At 45.9% G+C, this 21,872-nt stretch overlaps 2 protein-coding genes across 2 annotated transcripts; one reads left to right on the top strand and one right to left on the bottom strand.

Moving 5' to 3' along the window:
• Positions 1–2,020: 2,020 nt before the first annotated feature.
• agr2 (anterior gradient 2) lies at positions 2,021–7,014 on the top strand. Its single transcript, XM_080484524.1, has 8 exons — positions 2,021–2,137; positions 3,268–3,388; positions 3,840–3,903; positions 3,995–4,047; positions 5,149–5,225; positions 5,711–5,774; positions 6,297–6,380; positions 6,560–7,014. The coding sequence occupies exons 2-8, from the start codon at positions 3,280–3,282 to the stop codon at positions 6,607–6,609; spliced, it is 501 nt and encodes a 166-aa protein (XP_080340650.1). The 5' UTR covers positions 2,021–2,137; positions 3,268–3,279; the 3' UTR covers positions 6,610–7,014.
• Positions 7,015–11,034: 4,020 nt separating this feature from the next.
• Positions 11,035–19,903, bottom strand: tspan13b (tetraspanin 13b). Its single transcript, XM_080484158.1, has 6 exons — positions 19,710–19,903; positions 15,725–15,892; positions 14,676–14,756; positions 13,822–13,935; positions 13,618–13,728; positions 11,035–12,450 (listed from the first exon to the last, which is right to left on the bottom strand). Exons 1-6 carry the CDS (start codon positions 19,770–19,772, stop codon positions 12,376–12,378), a joined length of 612 nt encoding a protein of 203 aa, XP_080340284.1. The 5' UTR covers positions 19,773–19,903; the 3' UTR covers positions 11,035–12,375.
• Between the last annotated feature and the right edge of the window lie 1,969 nt (positions 19,904–21,872).

Raw genomic sequence — 21,872 nt, 5'->3', positions numbered from 1 at the left:
AGACCATAATAACCAACGTTCTAAACTAGAAGCTGACAGCAATGACTGACAGGAACTCATTGCATTGAGAACAAAACCTGGGATTAAACTGCATCAAACATCCAAACAGCCGCATGTTCAGACTGAGACTACATTTAAAGACAGTTTATGCCCATTATTCTCAAGTGATCTGTATCAAATCTGGATTAAGTTTAAACTTCATACAGAGACTATAATCATCTAAAATGTAAGAAGAATTAGAAACAGTATTTTACATTCTACAAGGTTATATTAATGCTTTCACTAAAATGTTTGAGGGCAGAAATGTTTTATATGTATTTTATTGTCTAGTTTAAAACACAAATTGAAGCCTGTGTTCTTTGAATAACTTTTAGAGTGTGGAGCACAGCGGAAAGTGGAGATGGAGTCTGGTGAGCAGCTTGACTTCACAATGCAGCAGCTGAAAGGACTCATAGAGGAGCTGGGCTGGCCTGGGGGTGGGGGTGTGGGTGGGGGTGGGGGTGGGGGTGGGGGTGGGGGTGGGGGTGGGGGGGACAAAGCTTCCTTTGACACTGAACTCCCACCGCAGCACACAGGAGACGGTTCAGATCCTTCAGATAAAGCTCAGGCACAACGAGAACAGTTTGCATCCTCAAACCTGTCTGCAGGAATCATTTCTGAACCTTTGGTAATATCACAATCTTTCATTTATACACAATATTTATATTAGTTATTAATATTTCTTTTAGCCAGCTCTTCTCCAGTGATCGGGTTTGAAAACACTGTCAAATTGAAATAATCACATCTTCATCTTTTATGAGCTGCTTCAGCACTCAGAGAATCTCCACTTTGTGTTTGTGTGACGTTTGTTTCTCTCTCGTGAACCTATAGTCTGGATATATTTGGTAAGATGAGTTTATCCACCAACCGCAGCTCAGTAAGTCAGCAAAGGACATGAGAGGAGTTTAATCATCGTGGATACGTGGGAAGTCCTGCAGGAGAAGGAAACCAGCATCAACATACAAACTGACCCACACCTTCACCTGATTAGTAAAATAACAATATGTTCTGATATCTGCAGATTCTTTTATTTAGTTTTTTTGGAGGTCACCTGTAATTATTAAAATCCTATTGTTACAGTTAAACGATGAATGAATGAGGGGCAAGTCATTAACAAATCTAAATGACACTAATCATACTTTATTAATCCTCTTGGGGAAATTTCTTTGGTTTCCTCATTGACCATCTCATCTCTAGAATGTGGAGGTGCAGCCACATTATGGCATCTCGGGGGCTGATGGGGGTCAAGGGTCATGCTAAGGGACCTACAGGTGTCAGCTGTGGGATTCAAACCGGCAAACTCCTGAGTCCACGCCTCTGCAGACCGCCACTGCCCATGTAATGGCTGCCACATGTACGGGGCTGTACCAATCCACTGACAGCAGTTTGGAGTTCAGTGTTTTGCTCAAGGACACTTCGTCATGGAGAGTGGAGGTTTGGAATGGAACCTGCAACCTACAGATCACAGAAGGACCACTCTACCAACCGAGACACAGCCAGTCAAAACTTGTGGCTGCTTGGATCAGACGTGTAGTTTGAATCAGTAGTTTGCAGTGATCGGTACACGTGGCAGCTGGGATCCAGCCGCAGTGCTGACTGGGCTTTGGACCGATGCCAGACTGGAGCATCTTGGCCTCATTGCCCAGGAGCCAGGCAGAGTCACTCCAACTACATGAACAAACATGAAGAGTGACACAAACAGTGTTTACCTGCACACAGTGACAGGGAGGGCGCTCCTCAATCCCTCAATAAACAGGCTGAAAAAGCAAAGTCTGACTATTGAAAAGTGCTTTTATAAACTTCCCTTTTCCTCCAGTTGGACTTCTCGGCTGAGAAGCTCTGATCCATCGATCAGACTCCATGACTCCATGCACTGGAACGTCCACTGTTGTTTAATGTTCAATGGAACAATCAGAGACTCCCGGATGTCTGCGGCAGGACACGGAAAAGTCAAAGGAACCAGTTGAAATCCGGGTGAGTCAGCATTCCGCTGCAGACGGATGGAGGAGGAGCGTCGCGCGCGGCAGGTGCTTAAAACAGGGGCGGCGCAGCGGGAGGCGCACAAGGCAGGACTCACCTTCTCACCTGAGCACAACAGGTAAGATGTTTCCCCCGGGACCGGCGGCTCCAGGCAGGCAGGGGAAACACCTTGGGCACTTCTTCAACCAGACTAAGTAGTCCGAGGAAATAGAAGGGTTTTTCTTTTTGGGAAGTTTTATTGTTCGTTCTCTGTAAACAGACTTTGGATGGTCACTGGACATTTAAATGTGTAAAACAATAAATTATTCTGTAAAAGGTTTTAGGGTGAAGAACAGGTCGGGGACAGTCCGTCAAACCTGTTGTGAACTTTTACTGAAGCAGATGGAGCGAATGAGGAGAGTTTTCTTTGGTCCCCCTCCCTCTGCTCAGTCTCAGTTCACTCCAACCTGGAAACATTTTCTATTAATAACCAGATTAGGGGAAGGTAAGGTAATAGGTTCTGCTTACAGAGTATACTGGTATTTTACTTCACTAGTACACTAACAAAATGTCATGCTGCTGTTGTGATTCTAAAAAGGTAAATGTTTTCCAGACTAGTTAGTGGAGGCCTCGGTTGGATTAGAACATTACTCCATTAACAAATCAACGGCACGATTCCAACAAGAATTTCTCTGTGGTCCAGGAATGTAATGTGAAATGGTTTTACATGTACCATCGAGGCTTAAGCGCTAAAGAAATAGAACTGAATTGGATTAAAAAAAGAGTAAATGTGTTTCTTCTTGGTGCTGCTGCTGCGGTGATTCTGAAGCTTCAGTGTTTCCATCATGAGTGGAAGCGTCTTCAGGTTGACAGCTGACTGTGGGTGAACGCAGCCCCACGGTCTCCCTGCTGTGTGGAAGACACACCAGGCTCTTTTGTTTGGTCTTACTTTTATGTCATCTGGACTTTGTTCACTCAAACACTGAATCCCTGATGATTCTGACCTTCACATTGCTCCTCGCAGCTGCTCTGCAGACTCTGTCAGACTGCTGAATCAGTGAAATCATTGAACTGTGTGCAGTACTTTGCTCCTCAAACCTCAACGTAGACCCTCAGGAAACGCCGTGTGATTAGAACCTCCATCTTTGTGAAAGAAAAACTTAAAGCTTCTCCAGAGGCCCTCGTGCAGCCTCATTACCAACCAGAGAACATTAGTGAACTGAGACCCTCAGGTGTCCTGATCTTCACCATCTCTATCTTTTGATCCAGGAAACTGAAAAGATGATCAAAGCAGCCATCTCTGTTCTCCTGGTCCTGGTGGCCATCTCCGACACCTTTGCCAAATATGTGCCAAAGACTGGGAAGAGGATCCCTCAGACTCTGTCCCGAGGTTTGTGAAGCTCATCTTGAAGTGTTGAGTCAAAGGTGTAGGAGGCATCTACACCCTGCAGGGTGTAGGAGGCATCTACACCCTGCAGGGTGTAGGAGGCATCTACACCCTGCAGGGTGTAGGAGGCATCTACACCCTGCAGGGTGTAGGAGGCATCTACACCCTGCTGGGTGTAGGAGGCATCTACACCCAGCAGGGTGTAGGAGGCATCTACACCCAGCAGGGTGTAGGAGGCATCTACACCCAGCAGGGTGTAGGAGGCATCTACACCCTTCAGGGTGTAGGAGGCATCTACACCCAGCAGGGTGTAGGAGGCATCTACACCCAGCAGGGTGTAGGAGGCATCTACACCCTGCAGGGTGTTTCACCGTTGTAACCTGACTTACTGACTCAGAGACACATGAAGTGACACAGACTGAGAATGTCAGTAATTTTACTACTGTCTGCTCAGGGTGGGGCGACCAGCTGATCTGGGCTCAGACGTATGAGGAGGGTCTGTACTGGTCCAGATCCAGGTAAGAAACAACTCCTGTTATTTTAATGGTAATTATAGATTATATCTGCTGGTGTAGCTGATGAAGGGACTGGGTCTGGTTTGTCTTCCAGGAACAAGCCTCTGATGGTCCTGTTTCACCTGGAAGACTGTCCACACAGCCTGGGTGAGCAGATGCTTAGTTCATCTCCTGGTAGTTCAGTTCCCCTGGTAGTTCAGCTCCCCTGGTAGTTCATCTCCTGGTAGTTCAGCTCCTCTGGTAGTTCAGTTCCCCTGGTAGTCCATCTCCTGGTAGTTCATCTCATGGTAGTTCAGCTCCTGGTAGTTCAGCTCCTCTGGTAGTTCAGTTCCCCTGGTAGTTCATCTCCTGGTAGTTCAGCTCCTCTGGTAGTTCAGTTCCCCTGGTAGTTCATCTCCTGGTAGTTCAGCTCCTGGTAGTTCATCTCCTGGTACTTCAGTTCCCCTGGTAGTTCATCTCCTCGTAGTTCATCTCCTGGTAGTTCAGCTTCTGGTAGTTCAGTTCCCCTGGTAGTTCATCTCCTGGTAGTTCATCTCCTGGTAGTTCAGTTCCCCTGGTAGTTCATCTCCTGGTAGTTCAGCTCCTGGTAGTTCATGTCATGGTAGTTCATCTCCTGGTAGTTCATCTCCTGGTAGTTCATCTCCTGGTAGTTCAGTTCCCCTGGTAGTTCATCTCCTTGTAGTTCATCTCCTGGTAGTTCATCTCCTGGTAGTTCATCTCTTGGTAGTTCATCTTCTGGTAGTTCAGTTCCCCTGGTAGTTCATCTCCTGGTAGTTCATCTCCTGGTAGTTCAGCTCCTGGTAGTTCATGTCCTGGTAGTTCATCTCCTGGTAGTTCATCTCCTGGTAGTTCATGTCCTGGTAGTTCATCTCCTGGTAGTTCATCTCCTGGTAGTTCATGTCCTGGTAGTTCATCTCCTGGTAGTTCATCTTCTGGTAGTTCAGTTCCCCTGGTAGTTCATCTCCTGGTAGTTCATCTCCTGGTAGTTCATGTCCTGGTAGTTCATCTCCTGGTAGTTCATGTCCTGGTAGTTCATGTCCTGGTAGTTCATCTCCTGGTAGTTCATCTCCTGGTAGTTCAGTTCCCCTGGTAGTTCATGTCCTGGTAGTTCATCTCCTCTGGTAGAGTTGCGTCAGGCAGCCGTTGTGTTTGCAGAGTGAGCAGCTTCTTGTTTGTGCTGCTGGGACGTTTCCTCCCTCGTATCCTGCTTCTCCCACTGCTCCAGTTGAAACACACTTTCTCCCGCAGCACTGAGGAAAATCTTCGCCGAGAACGTGGAACTCCAGAGAACCCTGGACGAGGACTTTGTTATTCTCAATCTGATGGTAGGCGTCAGGACTGTGGTGCTGTTGTGAAGGACCTCTACGTGAGAGACAGTCGTCTGTCCTTCCACTGTGGCTCGTTGGAGGAGTGAAAGTACACAGTGTTCTGTGTTCTTAGGCAGATGAATTAAAGAGACGTGTTCCTCCTGTAGTTCACTGAAATTCCTCAAGGAGACGCTGCAGACACTCTTCCCTCTGTCACAGTTGATTTTAGAATGAAAACTTCCAAACTGTAAAGTGTAATGAAGAAAATGAGCTTCAGTGTGTTTGAGGTTTTATTTGAAGGCAAATCTGAGGTTTTACAAAGTAATCCAAGTTTTTAAAAAGTCCAACATTTGCTATTGTCACATCTTCTCCTGTGAAGCTGCTTTTCTCAGCCTCTCGTCAGTGTGCAGGTTGTCTTCTCTGCTTCAGCTGCTAGAACGTGTCCCTCAGTGCTGATCTGATCTTCATCATCCTTCATCCTCTCTTTGTCTGTCCCGCCGCAGTACGAAACCACAGATAAACATCTGTCCCCTGATGGACAGTACGTCCCCAGAATCATCTTTGTTGGTAAGAGCCCCCCCCCCCCCCCCCCTTTACGGAGTGAACACACTGATCGTCCTCTTTAGAGGGTAGAAATCAGGTTTCATACAGAATTATTATTTACTGGAATGTAATCATTTCTAACCATTTTCATGGTAAATGAGAAATATTTTCAGAAAGTTTCAGAGAATACCTTTTACTTAATGATTTATTCGTATGAGAATATTAATACACCAAAAAGTAAAAGTGAGCAGTATCTACAGGTTGGTACCATCTATAACTCAGCGTTATGACTGATGGATGTGAGTCTGAGTGTAGAAGACCTTAATAAAGCACGGTGGCAGTCCTCCTCCAGTCGGAAGGTGGAAATGTCGTCTTGCAAAGGAAAAGATAAACTGTGAATCAGCGCCACATCCTCATAGGAGGCACTGGTACACACAATATCTAGTATCTTTATATTTGCATGAAGGTAAACGTGAGAGTAAAGCTGCTGTATAACGTTCAGACACATTTGTCCACATGACTGAGTCTGTCCCCGCCGTCCCACAGACCCCACAATGACGGTCAGGGCTGACATCGTCGGCCGCTACTCCAACCGCATGTACGCCTACGAACCCAACGACATCAAACTCTGTGAGTCCCTCAGCTCACACACACACACACACACACACACACACACACACACACACACACACACACACACACACACACACACACACACACACACACACACACACACACACACACACACACACACACGTGCGCGCTGTGTCTGATGAGTGTGTGAGTGTGAGTCTCCTCCTCTTCCTCAGTGTTCGCCAACATGAAGAAGGCGAAGAAGCTGCTGAAGTCGGAGCTGTGAGCGGCGGGACGAGACGCTGTCAGAGCCTCACCAGCCCCGTTTGCCGTCTCCAGTTCACACATGGAAAACGAAGCATTTGAAGGTTCCTCCTCACTGTCAGGTGTTTCCCCTCGACTCTACCTTGTTTCTACCTTGTTATTATTACTGTACATCCTTTGGAATAAAAACTGATGCGTCTAAACAAAAAGCAACTGATGTTTCTTTTGGCTCTTTGACACCCAGAACTCTGTTTCTTACTTCCTTTGAGCAGCGATGACCAAAGCAAACATGTGTCCCTATTGTCTTCCTGTCTTCACTTTGTCTCCTGAGTGGCCCTAATGCTCTTCCAAAGGCCCCCACTGTCAGGAACCTGCAAGTTACTTTTATCCACTGTCCTTCAACTCCCACATTAAACTGCTCTGCAGGACGGCGTTCTTCCACCTGTAAAGTCTCTAAAATCAGAAACATGTTGAGAGTGACGCTGAAGAAGGATCCGTGTATTTGTACTTGGAGAGTCGACTATCGTAACTCCCTAATATCACTTTGTCCCAAAAGCTGATAAAAAAGCCTTTGAGTGATTAATAATGCAGCAGTGAGAGTCCTGACAGGAGACGTCACTTCACTCTAATATAAAATCCTCTTATAACTTCAATAGAATTTAAAATCTACTGCAGCCCATTGATTCACTGTGGAGGCCAGTCCAGCCCAACTGTGCCCCCTTGTGGTCATTATTAGGGAGTACATAATATAATATAATATAATATGATATTCATTTTCTTCCGCTTATCCGTTTCCGGGTCGCGGGGGTGACAGTCTGAGTACTGTCACCCAGATCACAATGCACCATTTAAGAACCTTTCTGGCGGTGGAGAGCCCACGGGAAGGTGGCGCCCGGCGTGGGACATGAACCCACTACCCTGAGATTGTGAGTCTCATGCTCTACCAACTGAGCTAGCCAGGGGACTATAATATAATATAATATAATATAATATAACATTTGGCCCAAAACATCTGAGAGAGAAAATATCTAAAGATGTAGTAACACTAGATAGTATTACTTTGTCCTCCAGTACCACTGTGAGGAAGTTCTTTTTGACAAGGACTGGTCCTTAAACTCCCACATTGAACTGCAGGACGGCCTTTGTTTCACCTGTCATGTCTCTAAAATCAGGAACATGTTGACTCAGAGTGACGCTGAAGAAGAATCCATGTATTTGTACTTCCAGAGTAACTATTGTAACTTTGTCCCAGTAACTGCTTAAACAGTCTTCAACAGCGAGGGTCCTGCTTCATGTTCAATCTAGAACACAACAGCCAGGCTCCATTGTATCTTATAAAAGTGTCCCCCGTCCCCCCAGAAGGACAGTCGGCTCTCGTGACGCCCCCTGCAGGTTCCCAGGTTTACTGAAAGTAGAATGGAGGCAGAGCTTTCATGTGGAATCAGTTCAGGAGGACGGTAGCCTTTACTTTGAAGGTTGGTCTATATTTAAAAACAAACCCTGGACCATTTTCTAATGAAGCTGCTGTAGGTTCAGACTGCTGAGAGACGGAGCTTCTTCATTTCCCTCTGACAGTAGAGTTGAAGGTTCCTGATCTGAGCCTCCATCATGTCAGCCAGTGGATTTCTGACCATCTGTTTGTTGGATGTTGCTCTCCCTCTCCTCTCTTTTCGATCCTCTGACCCGAACCCAGAACAGCAGAAAGGCTCCACCTCAAGAGTTTATGATTTGTGTCTTCTCCTGAAGCTCCTGAGAAAGTCTGCTCTTATCCAATACGTCTAAAGGTGGACAATGTGAGGGATTTGATCAAGCACACATATTTAAAGTCCAGTTGTGTGTTTCCATCCAGCTCTGACAGAAACAGGCAGTGTGAGCTGAAAAAGAATTGTCCTAAATGATCTCCCTTTGTCCTGGAAAAGTCTAGGACTTTGTTTTTATCTTGGACGGTGTGTCTGACAGGACGTCCTGGCATTGTGTCGGCAGACGCTGCAGCGTCAGCATTTCTCTGGAGCTCCCTGCAGTTTGCTCTCTGCTGGACGGCGTTTGGGGCCAAAGAGCTGATAATGAGCTTCTTGTTGGTGGGTCATACCATCACTCTGGTAACTACTGACAGCAACATGTCCAGAGTTTGACCGAGCTCAGGTTCTCATACGGACCTGGAAGTGAGGGCGGGCGGCCTGCTGACAGCTGCTTCCTGTTGCTGGGCTGCTGAGGGGACGAGCGCCACACACACAAAGAAGATGGACAATCCTGTCACATGGGAAGCTTTCGTCACTATAATAACAACAACAATAATAATAATAATAACAACAACAACAACAACAACAACGATAATAATAATAATAATAATAATAATAATAATAATGATAATAATAATAATAATAATAATAATAATAATAATAATAATAATAATAATAATAATAATCTTCCCACATTGCAATCCTTAACTTTGTCACATTGAAACAAACAGAAGTGTGTCTCTGCACAGCGTTTTGTCTCCGGTGCGACTCACCTCAGCCTTCAACTGACATTTACAGTTTATCACACTGATGCAAATACTTTACAACTGTTATTAGATTAAACCAGCCTGAGCAGCTCTATCTAGACAGTAAGATGATTTCCTAGATTAACCAGCCTGAGCAGCTCTAGCTAGACAGGAACATGAAGCAGGAACATGAATTAACAAAGAAGCAACAACAAAAGAAGAACATGATTTGTAAAGTTTGAGCAAATGATGATAGAGAACAAGCAACTTCAGAAGCACCTTTCGTGAGGATTGGAAGTGTGTGTGTGTGTGTGTGTGTGTGTGTGTGTGTGTGTGTGTGTGTGTGTGTGTGTGTGTGTGTGTGTGTGTGTGTGTGTGTGTGGTTTGTCCACTGGGTGTGGTTTGTCCACTGGGTGTGGTTGGAACTGTTGTGGGGGGACCCGTAGCGACACCCCGGGGCCCGAGGCCATCGGGCCCGGACATCATCACCCCGGCAGATGGCAGCCCCCCAGGCCCGGGGAGACACCAGCGAACCACCCCAGAGAGCCACGCCCCCGCCCAAAAAGCACCCGATGGAGAATGCAGAGAGGAAACCCCCCCACAGGCAAGAGGAGCCCACAAGAGAAGGATAAAGTGCACAGGGCCCCCGGCCCCGACCCAAGCCGCCAAGCCGAGATCGGACGGAGCAGGGCCCCCGGGCCGAGTGGGCCGAGAGCCCCCCAACCCCGGCGGCGAAGCAAGATGTGTGTCTCGGGTGCGGTTTAAAATTGGGGGGTAGCGGGGCCTGGGCGCTCTACCGCTGCCAAGCGGCAGAACCCCAAAAGTGGCTTACCCCCTCAAGACCCGGACAGCAGAGTCTAAGACCTGCAGGGTCCAGTACGAGCCCGGCTGGAAGCCAGTGGTTAGGGAACCCCCCCCTCACAAACACATTCCCACACGCCCACACAAAACAACAGGAACATACTTCTACTGGTTTCTTTCTTTGCAGGATGTCAGGATTGTTCCAGAGGGGGTGAAGAACCTCCCAGCAAGCTGTCAGAGACGTGGTTCTATTGATGCTTTTAAAGCAGCTGGGTTCTTTGATGAAGGACTGAAGAAGGGAAGATCTCTGGTCTGGAGATCTTCACACAAGGTTTTCTCAATGTCCAGCCAGCCTTCATCTAAGGGTTTCTGATTCATCCATTTTACTACATAAAGTACTTTATTGGCCAGATAAAAAGTATAACGTTTGGGAGTTCTAAGCCACCTTGGTCCTTGGTGTTCTGGAGTGTTTTTAAACTTCTACCTGATGGTTTGTTTTTCCATCAGAATGTTGAGATGTGAGAATCCAGAGTGTTAAAGCAGGTTTTTGGTGGTTTTGTTGGGATCATTGAGAAGATGGCGTTCATTTTAGGCAGGACCATCATTTTGATTGTTGCTCCTCTCCCCAGAAGTGAAATAGGGAGTGTCCTCCATCGGGTGAGGTCCTCCTCCAATGTTTTAATAAGGGGGGGTAGTTTAAGTTCACCAAGTCTGAGAGTTTGGCTGAGATGTTAATGCTGAGGTATCTGATGTTCCCTGGTTTTAGTGGGGTGTTCGGTGTGTGCTGGAATATAGAGTTGATAGGCAAGACGACTGATTTGTTCCTAATTATAGAATATTCTGAGATTGAGGAGAACCTGTCTATTAACCCTTTTGTTTCTGGAAGAGAGGTCTGTGTGTTCTGCAGGAAAAGTATCACATCATCTGCATAGAGACATATTTTATGTGTTACATTTACTGTTGGTATTCCTTTTATGTTGTTGTTCTGTCTGATGGCTGCTGCTAGTGGTTCCATAGAAACAGCAAAGAGAGATGGTGAGCTCTGTACCTTCACCTCCAGCTCAACACCTCGGGTCTTCTTGGTGACAGTTTCTTGTCTCTTTTAGTGTCTCCTGAGGACTAAAGTAAAAGACTTCTCATATTACTGCCGCAGACTCATTCAAAGTTAAATAGAGAAGTCAGTCTTTATTAGGAGGTTGAAAAAAAAAGATTTTGGACAGTTGTTCAAAGTGGAAATTCCCAAACAGTGTCGGCGGTAAGGCAGTGATTCCCAAAGGGCGGCGCACATCCCAACCCCGTCAGCCCGACCCCGTCAGCCCGAACCCCGTCAGCCCCAACCCCGTCATCCCCGTCATCCCGACCCCGTCATCCCCGTCATCCCGACCCCGTCATCCCCGTCATCCCGACCCCGTCGTCCCTGACCCCGTCAGTCAGACCCGGTCATCCCCGACCCCGTCATCCCCATCATCCCGACCCCGTCATCCCCATCATCCCGACCCCGTCGTCCCTGACCCCGTCAGTCAGACCCGGTCATCCCCGACCCCGTCAGCCCGACCCCATCATCCCGACAGTAAACACCAATAAAAACCAGTTAACCCTCAGTTCTTCTGAGACCAGCTCTGTTTTCAGTGATGCTGGTTTCACACAGCTAAAGTTTAGAGGCTGATTAGGTTTTAAAGCTGTTTTTAAAAACACATTTTTGAAAGCACTGAATGTTGAAAATTTCATTATTACAACTTTTTATAATATCACTAACTTTTAATAAATTCACTGTGGGGGATCTTTTTTGTAAGTTTATTTGATCTGTTCAATCCGAGTGAAAGTGAGTGTGTGAACACTGGTATGTCTGACAGAAGTGATGAAAAGGTTTGGGAAGCTTTAAGGGTTCAAACGGCTTCATCAGTCTTTAAACAACTGGACTTCAGACAGAACAGAGAGAAGATGGAACTTTTGGCTCCACAGACATGAAGTTACTGGTCGGCTGGATAAATGAATCAACAAACACTCAAACAGAACAAACACAGCCAAAGAAATACTTTACTCTTCTTCCAATTGTGATCTACCACATACTGTATACTTTATAGTAAAAGAATCACTGTGACACATTTTATACAGAGCTCTGCAAAAGCACACACACACACACACACACACACACACACACACACACACACACACACACACACACACACACACACACACACACACACACACACACACACACACACACACACACACACACACACACACACACACACACACACACACACACACACACACACACACACACACACACACACACACACACACACAGAGAAACCCTTCACTTGGTTCCACTGAGCACAGCAGTGTTTTAGGTTTTATTCTTGCACTCAGTGGAGGTTTCATGAGCAAATTAAATTCAGATCTAAACGAGTGTAAACCCGGAGCTCGTCTCGCGGCTCCAGCCTGAAGCCCGCCGCTCACAGCATCGCTGCAGGTCGCTGCTCTTCCAGAGATGTTCTGTCACAGGAAAGCGCTGGGGTTGGCTCGGGGGTCTTTCTGGTTCCTGTAGCGAAACGTGAGCCACACTCCCAGGATCTGACACACAAACAGCAGGTCAGGTTTCCACTGCGACCGGCTGAGTGGATGGACAGGCGACACTAATCGATGCAGCGCTGGCTCTGTACCAGCGGGTGAGACTGTGTGACCTGGTTGTGTTCACTGTCCTCACAACGGGTAAAACACACCAGAGAATCTCAGTGCGATTCATGAAATGTGAACCTTTCTGTCAAATCAACAAGTCTCTGGAGCGCAAACCTTCATTATGGATCACACTGAGTGTGACACACGTTAATGTATAGAAAGAAAAGCTGATTTGTTTTGGTCTCCACACAGTCTCTAATCTGAAGGTTCCTCTGATGTGCAAAATGAACTTTACACGGCACATTTTACCTTTGGACAATCTCAATGGGGGATTGAACCTGCAGCTTTGGTAAGCTGCTCTACTCGACCAGATGAACATCTATTATATGTCTCTGTGGAACAGTCACATTATATCATATAATATATTATATATAGTCATATTATAGTATTCCTTCTTATATTATAGTATTCTTTCTTATTTTGTACTATTCCTTCTTATATTATAGTATTCTTTCTTATATTATAGTATTCTTTCTTATATTATGATGCTTTTTCTTATATTATAGTATTTTTTCTTATATTATAGTATTCTTTCTTATGTTGGACTATTTTCTGTTAAATTGCTATATTTTTGTATTTGTATGTCATTTGTTCTTTTGCACTGAGAGGAGAAGCTCTGCAACTTTATTGTATTAAGATAATAAAAGGGATTCTATTCTATTCTATTCTTATTAAAGTATAATTTCACAAACTGTGTATAAATGTAAAAAAATATTTTTCTATGACGGTGTTGCATTTGATGCTATATAATTAAAGTTGAATTTAATTATTTGAATTAATTATTTGATAATCATTTTTCAAGTAATTATTTGAATAGATTTTTTGTTGATCGCATGAAGCCAGAATGAAGTAACATCACTGACATCAGCACCACATCTTTCAATCTGAATTATATTTACATTCATTCTTACTGTAAAACAATAACTGAACATTTGAAATGATTATTTGCAGATATTCACACGCTGAGCATGGATTCAGATGAATTATAATGAAAACACAAGGACTGAACTGAGATGTGAAGCAGCTTCACACTGTGCTCATGCTCCCGTTGTGAAGGCTCACCTCAGTGAAGCTGAAAAAGAGGCCGATGCCTCCGACAAAGTGCAGAATGGCTCCGGCATGTTCCTGGATCTTATCTGCGCAGGTCAGACAGGAGTGGTTGGGGAAACAGGCCTGCAGGGGAACAGGAAGTGCCGTTGTTCAGCAGCCTGAGACCAGCGGTCTGATTAAACACACCAGGAAGTTCTGGGATCAGTTTGAACTCACAGCGCTGCAGGTGCTGTTGGGATCCACGTGTCTGAAGCCGCAGCAGTTCAGGCTCTTCTCCACGTCTCTCTGAGTGCTCTCAGAGTTGTTCCAGCCCACCTCCAGCAGGTGATCCTACATCACCACAACGTATAAGAGTAAAGATGTAGACGCTGATATATGGACTGTGTTTAAACTTCCATTCCTACTGTAAGATTGTCCCAAACAGGAACTACAAACCTCCACCTCACAGATATGTCAAATTGGATCAAAACTCCAGGGGAAGATATTTCAAACAAACAGTGGAAGATATTGTCTATCCATTCAAATCAAGACTAAATGAGTTCTTTTCATGCAGATTTCTCTGAGGATGCATGACTCGACACGCCGATGGACTTTAGCCTGCCAGCTCACTGCTCCACACGGTGAGGTGGAGAGTTCACTGTGGCTGTGACTCCTGATCCAATCAGAGGAGCTCAGTGGGCGATAACGCTCCACACCACGGGTGTCAAACTCCGGTCCTGGAGGTGCAGCCCTGCAGCTTCTCCTCGTCTCCCTGCTTCAACAGGCTGATTACAATGAGCGGCTCGTCATCAGGCGTTCTGTAGAACTGGGTGATGAACCATCAGGACATTCTGGTGTGTTAAAGAAGGGAGACATGGAGAACATGGACCGGAGTTTGACACCCCTGCTCCACGCAGTCTTGAACTGTGTGCTTCATACATAAAGGGGAAACCTCGCATGTTGCATATGAGAGAAGAGTTATTAACGCTGGTTGGAGTTACAAGCATAAGCAGCATGGACAGCAGCACTACTGCCAATCATCGTCTTTAATTCAGTTTTGGTTTGAGGAGGGACGCTGCTGAATAACTCACCTGTTGCTCTCTGTTAATGGCGAGACAGGCGCTGGAAACAGAGAACTGCACGATGAACACCATGGACAGGATGACCATGTACTGAGCGTCACTGTCAAGGAGCATCACACACAGGATGTGCAGCGCTGGCAACATCTTCTGACAGCCAGCGGTCACCAGGAGCATCGCTGCTGCAGTCTGAAACACGATGCAGCTGCAGATCCTATTACACGTGCATACATGAATACAAGAGGCATTTTCCAAAAGAGAGAAAAGCAAGGGAGAGGAACGGTTGCTGGGTCACAACAAAACATTTCCCTGTGAACTATTGCTGCTGTAGGAGAGACTTCCCACTTTTCACTGATCAGCAGGGAAACGCAGAGCGAAGTGTGACCGAGGCTCTGGAGGAAAAACCTCTCAGACATCATCTTCCCCCGCTTCTCATTATTTCCCCAAAACAGTTCACATTGTTCTAAGTAGTTCTTCATCTTGAAGTGAAGCTTTTCCATTGTGGAGATTCATTGAAATAATAAAAAAAAAGCTTCCAGCCAGTTGACTCTTTTTAAATGTTCTAATAAGGAATGAAGCAGAGGAGAAGCTAGTGGAAGATTGATGCTGGTGGAGAGCTGGAGATGAGCAGGGATCTTTCTAAACTGCTCCTGGAAACATCACCTCCAATTAGCGCCGACACTTTATAGTAGTTACTCATTTTTTAACACTTGAAATTTGTCTGAATGTTTGTGATGTGAAAACGGATTGGCTCTAGACTTCCATTTCAAGAAAAATCCAGAACAAATTAAACATTTTAAAAAGTGTGAAATCTTCAAATAACTCGAAGCAGCGATCACTTCTCATTTGGGAATAATTCTAAGGCATCGCAGGTGAAATGCTTCACATCATCGATACTAATTATTTACTAATTAATTATCATAAAGTTATAAGACGTTTCAGATTTCCGTCTGATGTCATATTTAATGACATCACATTCATCCATGCATCATGTTCAACACAGCACCAGTGTCGAAGGGCTTTAAAGCTTAAATCCAACGGCTGCAGCCGGCAAAGGATACGAAGAAGAGCAGGACCTGGTGGTGCTTCATGGCCCCGATGAGGCCGGCCAGAGCCACAAAGAAGAGGAAGACCCCCACACCGATCACTCCCCCCACCACCTGGAAACTGGACACCAGGCCGAACCACTTCCCCCACGCCGCGATGCAGATCATCAGCAGACTCACCATCTGCAGGAGACACACAACAACAACCCTGCAGTGACTCTGCCGCCGTGCTGCTGAGGATGATTCACTGTTACAGGAGGTGGGACTGGAGTTCAGCTGATTTTTGGCTTCAGTGACACTTCAGAAGGAAGACAATGTCTCGTCTCGGGGTCTGTCCCAGAGGACTTTGGGTTGCAGTGCAGAAGTACAGCTATCGACGTGGACTATGAACAGTGAGGCAGTTAATCCAAAACCCTGAGTCAACCTGCTCCTCCAGAGTACCGGCAGAGACCAGCGTCGGTGATCGATGAAGGTTTCAAGAAGAACAAAAACAAAAGATGCTGAAGTCTAAAGTTTTTCTTTAAGTTGCTTTCAGGTTATTACTGATTCAGCCTATAGTGACATCATAAAATAGTAGGATACACTGGAAAAGTTCACTTTTTCTATCCCAATCTTAGATTTGTTGCACTTCTTTCTGATAAATCAATCTTTCTGAATCCTGATCAATTTGTCTTACAGACATAAAGTCTGGGTGAGCCGAAACTGTTTTTATAGTTTTTATATTTGACCCACAACATCTGAGAAAGAAGTTATGTAAACATCTAGTACGACTGGACAGTATTACTTTGGCATCCAGTACCACTGTGATTAACCTGGGAGTTATTCTGGACGAAGACTTCAACTCCCACATTAAACAAATCTTTTTTAACCCTTACTAATATTTCTAGTATCAGGAACATGTTGACTCAATCCTGAAAAAGTAATCCACGTTTCATGGGTTACTTCCAAAGTAAACTTTTGTAACTCCCTATTATCAGTTTGTCCCAATAACTGCTAAAAAGTCTTCAACGGGTTCAAAATGCTGCAGCGAGAATCCCGACAGGAAATATCACATCGGTCCAATATCAGCTTTTCTTCATTGGCTTCATGTTAAATCTACAACAGAATTTTAAATCTTTCTTTTAAACCAGGATCCATCATATCTTAAAGAACTGTTAAGCCTCGTTTCCACTGCACAGAATGTGACGGTACGGTACGGTACGGTGTACCACAAAGCGGTACCCAGACCCAACTCTGTTGCGCGGTCCCACCGCAGAGAGTACGTTTAAAATGTAGGCGGGGTTGTGAAGCGCCACGTAATGACACAGGTATGTAAAGTCGTCATGCAACAGTAAATAAGGCAGGACCAGCCACAACAAGCACATTTGTTACGTTGCAGCTCAGGAGTCCGAGTGAAAGGCCGATTCATCCTCCATAAGAACAAGAAGAAAGTTTGTCACTCCAGGTCGAGCTGATGGCGTTGCGCCCTCCCCTCTGGCTGAAGACATTTAGTTCAGCAAGTGTCGACCGTCTGCCAAAGTCTCTTGGTGCCAAACTGCTGAAACTTGCTGCGCCTGCGTGTTCCAGCTCGCTAATGACTGCATCAGTGATAATTTAATCATGTAAAAGTGCGTAGCCTCGCAGCTGTATGAGCTCGTTAACATGTCGGTAGGGCGGACTTACGTGATGCCCCTGAACGCATCACTCAGGGCTTTTCAGCTCCAGCAGTTAGAACCAGACCACCACAGCGACTCAGACACAAACCTTCTCTTTTATTACTGAAACACTTCTGAAAACGTTAGAAGTGAGAAATAAGCTGTGCAGTTTAAAAGTTAAAACGCGGCTTCACGACGTGTGGCTGCGGGTGAGGGGGCGTGGCCAACGAGTTCGACAGCTTCTTCTGGGAATATGAACTATACTGCCGAACAAGCATTTTTTCCGACAGCTGATTACTGATTACTGATTACTGATTACTCCCATTAGGACCCAGAAGAAGAAAAGTTTGATTGTGACGTCGATGTTTTCCCGGTTTTAAGTGCAGGAGCTGACAGCCCTGAGTGATGCGTTCAGGTGCATCACGTAACCCCCGACTGTGCTACCGGCTACATGCTAACATTCTTGGGGGTTCAAACAGTAGCGAGGCTACATGCTAAAACATGAATAAAATATGACGGGGTACAGTTATTAGCGAGCTGGAAGGCGCAGAACACTGCAGTGCCAACGTTTGGTTTTTTGTTGGACAAGACCCTGGAGCGCCGCACTTTTCTTCAAGCCGTGAGCCTCGTTCTCTGTGACACAGTGGAAAACGTTTCTCAGCGTCCAGCTCCTGCTGAATCTCCTCTCCTGTTGCTGAGAGGAGCTTCTGCACCTTGTTGGAACACTAGGGGGCAGTAGAGCGCCAATATCAACCAGTGAGCACGAAGCGGAGTGTGCAAACAACAACAGGAGGGTTTATAATTTAAATATTGCTGCTTGTCGACAGTGACGATTGTCACCACCAATCAACAGATGGCTGCATTGACGCTCCTCCTTATTGGACCCATTCCGTACTGCTTGGTACCTCAACGGAGGGGTGCCGAAAGATGTTAACGGTTTCGTACGGTACTTTTGGTACCACCTCGCCACATACTGTACCAGTACATACTGCGCAGTGGGATTGAGGGTTTGATTCTCGGAGTGCTGGCCCCCTGAAGGTTCCTCCAGCTCTCAGGCTCCTCCCATGAGGAATCATTTCCCAGCTTCAGTTAAGGAAGCTGACAGAGTCTCTACTTTAAAGGTTAGGCTAAAGTTCTATTTACTAAAGCGTAGAGTTCGAGCTGGTTCAGGACACCCTGGACCAGCTTCTAGTGAAGCTGCTGGAGGTTTAGACTGCTGGGAGAGCTCTCGCTCTCTCTCTCTCTCTCTCTCTCTCTCTCTCTCTCTCTCTCCTCTCTCTCTCTTCTCTCTCTCTCTCTCTCTCTCTCTCTCTCTCTCTCTCTCTCTCTTCTCTCTCTCTCTCTCTCTCTCTCTCTCTCTCTCTCTCTCTCTCTCTCTCTCTCTCTCTCTCATCTCTCTCTCTCTCTCTCTCTCTCTCTCTCCATCTCTCCTCCATCTCTCCTCCATCTCTCCTCCATCTCACCTCCATCTCACCTCCAACCAGAACAGCAGATAGTCTCCTCCTCTGGTTCTGGTTCTGGAGGTTTCTTCCTCTTACACTGCTAAATGATTTGGACGTGATAGATAATATGACTCGTTTTAAAACTAATTTACTTATTTCAGTCCTTGAGTATCATCTTTCCTCACATTTAAACATCATATTTCAAGATTTCTTATCAAGCAAAATTTACTTGCTGCATCGACAGAAAATGTTTCTGATTTTCTTCTCAGATTTAGTGTTTATATCTTATATTTGCACCGCTGCTACACTCTCTTCTGCAATACCTTTGTAAATACTTCTGTTTGTTCCTCCTAGACCTGGTTGTTAATATTTTAATATTTTTAAAAAACATATATTTCACCTCTTCACAGTCTTGTATTTTCTACTATTGTGTGTTTTTTTATTGCTGTCACAACATTTCAATGCTGCCAACATTAACATTGCAGTAGAGTGACATAGAGGACTTCTATTCTATTCTATTCTATTCTATTCCAGCTACTCAGTGTAAAAGGAACATTTTTGTCTGGAGCTGTGAGGCTGTTGGATTTGACGTATAAATAAAATTTAACATAATTTAAATCAATCCTCCTCATAGGATCCTCATGAAGTGGAAATCCAAAGCTAGTTTACATCTAAAGAATCCGAGGATCTGGGTGTTTTTTCCTCAGACTGGAGACATAATGATGTAAAGACAGAATCCTCCTGGAGCGGCAGGTTTACCACCACTCTGCAGTTAAAGGAGGTTCTGTTCTGTTCGGAGTGATGGTCCAGTGAAAAGCTGATCCTGAGCCATGCCACTGCATGATTGATCCAAGCTGCGCTGCATGGAGGCTGAGAGCTGAATCAGCCCTGAGGGAAGCATCCATATGGCGGACACACACTCACCACATGCAGGATGTTCAGCACACACAGGCTGTGTTTGGAGCAGGTGAATCCAGCGCAGCCCATCTCCGCAACAAGCCACAAGCCAAACCCCAAAATAAACCTTTCAGCGCCGCAGCAGCTCCTGCGGTTTGTCCCTGCGGTGGATCGGTTCGTTTCTGTGACCTGCAGAGCCCGGAGAGGCGGAGACACCGGAGGTGGACAAAGAAAGCCTCTTCAAAATAAGAGCTGTCTTCTCCAACAGGGGTCCGCGACCTCTAGAGGCTGATGGAGGTACTGCCATACATTGAAATACTCTAAAGTGTGATCAGTACACAGACCAAACACCTCAACACCACATCACCGCATCATTTCTTCAAAACACAAAAACATCCCTCCATGCAACCTGCTTGGCTCATGGAGGTGTGGCCAACTCCTCCACCCGGATCTGGGTGGGGTCCTGGGGGCTTGTGTTGGGGCCTGGGGCCCTCAGTCCCTTGTCCTTCTCCTGCCGGGGGGATCGAGATACACGCATTAGCAATTTGCTAATGTGTGTGCTTGTTTGTTTGATACTCAGTTTATGTTTTTGTCTGGAAAATGCTGCTCAGGTTCATCTGGTTCTGTAAAGGTTCCTTGTTGGAAGGTGTTCTAGGTGTTGACTTTATATTAATCCCCTGGTGGCCGTCGGTAGCAGCCACACAGAGCAGTGGTCGGGGGAGCTGGGGGGGTCGAGGGTCTTCCACAGTGCATGTTATTTTGGACTGTGAGAGGAAGTTGGAGTACCTGGAGGAAAGCTCCACACACAGGGAGAACATGCAAACTCCACACAGAAAGGCCTGTATTTGAACCAGGAGCTTCTGGCTGTGAGGCCACAGAGCGAACCACTGTACCTCTGTACAGCCGAGCGGCAGCAGCAAGAGCAGATTCCAAATCTCAAAAACAAAAAGAAATGTCTGGAGGCTGATGGAGGTTTTCTTCATACCTTACAATATCTAACATGCAAAAAGAATAATTATTTAAACCTTGAATCACGTTACTTCGATATAGCGGGTAATATGAGGTCAGAAGAAACTGGTGGTAGGAGGGGGGGTGGGGGGTGGGGGGGGGGGGTGAGGGAGGAGGGCGACACACTGACATTAATGTTGATTAAAGCTGCAAGAAATGTTGGGCGAGTCCTCGCACACCCACCCATGTTGGAAGGTGGTGCATGCCGAGGTCATGTGCCACCCTGTGTCAGATTCCTCAGCGGGGCACCAATGTGGACCTGCAGCTCCCTGCAGGACCTGTGTGCCGGTCGGACCCGACACTCCACGTGTATGTCACAAATTCTGCCCCTCCCATTTCGGAAACTAATGATCTCCTTAACATTTCCACAGGCCTGATCAGAAACCGCCGTGCCACCGTAGCCACGCTCTGGGATATACAGTACACCAACCATATTTACCACCAAATCCGTCGGCACGCGAGGACCATATCTTTAGAAAAAAAACTCTTGATTTATGCAACTTTTAATAATCAATGCCTTTCAATGACCGACCTCAAATTTTAAGTCAATTGGCTCAAATCCCCGGGAGGAGTAACTTAAAGTCCAATGCCTTGTGACCTTATTTTGAAAATTCAACTCATAAAATTGGCTTCCCTGTCGATCTGACAAAAATGTCCCCATTGTAAATGTGCTTGTTCTGGAATGTTCTACATGCCTACATATCACCTTCCTAGGTGGCGCTGTGGAGCCATTTTGTTTGGCCCATGAGTGAAACTGATCAAATCCATGATGAGTCGCCAGGCCTGAGTTCTGTACCGCATTTGGTGTTTTAAAACGTGTGCAGGCTCTTCAATGGGCCATTCATCCCACGCCAATAGGGTCCTTGCACTTTCAGTGCTCGGACCCTAATCATGTGCTGAATGATAGCTGGCGAGCTTGGAGACGTTTACAGAGACGAACTGTGATGTTCAGTGAATCAAAAGCTTTGGTTTCCAACAGTCTGTGCTTTGGTCCAACTGGACATGGAGAGAAGGAGCAGAGGTCAGGAGAGGTTTCCAGACGACAAACAACAGCTGCAACTGTCAAAAGACACTCAGTAGACACTCTGATCACATCTAAAACTCTTCATCACCAGGCTCCGTCCTATATGGAGAAACTTCTAGAAGTGTCTCACCCTCCACGAGCCCTTGGCTCTGAGGATG

Source organism: Lipophrys pholis (assembly GCF_963383615.2).
Source record: "Lipophrys pholis genome assembly, chromosome: 17".
Taxonomy (NCBI): Eukaryota; Metazoa; Chordata; class Actinopteri; order Blenniiformes; family Blenniidae; genus Lipophrys; species Lipophrys pholis.
The sequence above is the reverse complement of the archived record's forward strand: the minus strand, read 5'-3'. Positions and strand labels throughout refer to the sequence as shown.

Bases quoted from the DNA above. Each gene is read 5' to 3' on its own strand.
- agr2 (XM_080484524.1), top strand. From the start codon at position 3,280: ATGATCAAAGCAGCCATCTCTGTTCTCCTGGTCCTGGTGGCCATCTCC. The intron at 4,048-5,148 runs GTGAGCAGATGC...TTTCTCCCGCAG, and splicing joins AGACTGTCCACACAGCCTGG to CACTGAGGAAAATCTTCGCC. The intron at 5,226-5,710 runs GTAGGCGTCAGG...GTCCCGCCGCAG, and splicing joins TTGTTATTCTCAATCTGATG to TACGAAACCACAGATAAACA.
- tspan13b (XM_080484158.1), bottom strand. From the start codon at position 19,772: ATGGGCTGCGCTGGATTCACCTGCTCCAAACACAGCCTGTGTGTGCTG. The intron at 14,757-15,724 runs GTATCCTTTGCC...AGTGACGCTCAG, and splicing joins ACCAGGTCCTGCTCTTCTTC to TACATGGTCATCCTGTCCAT. The intron at 12,451-13,617 runs GTGAGCCTTCAC...TTTGTGTGTCAG, and splicing joins TCTTTTTCAGCTTCACTGAG to ATCCTGGGAGTGTGGCTCAC.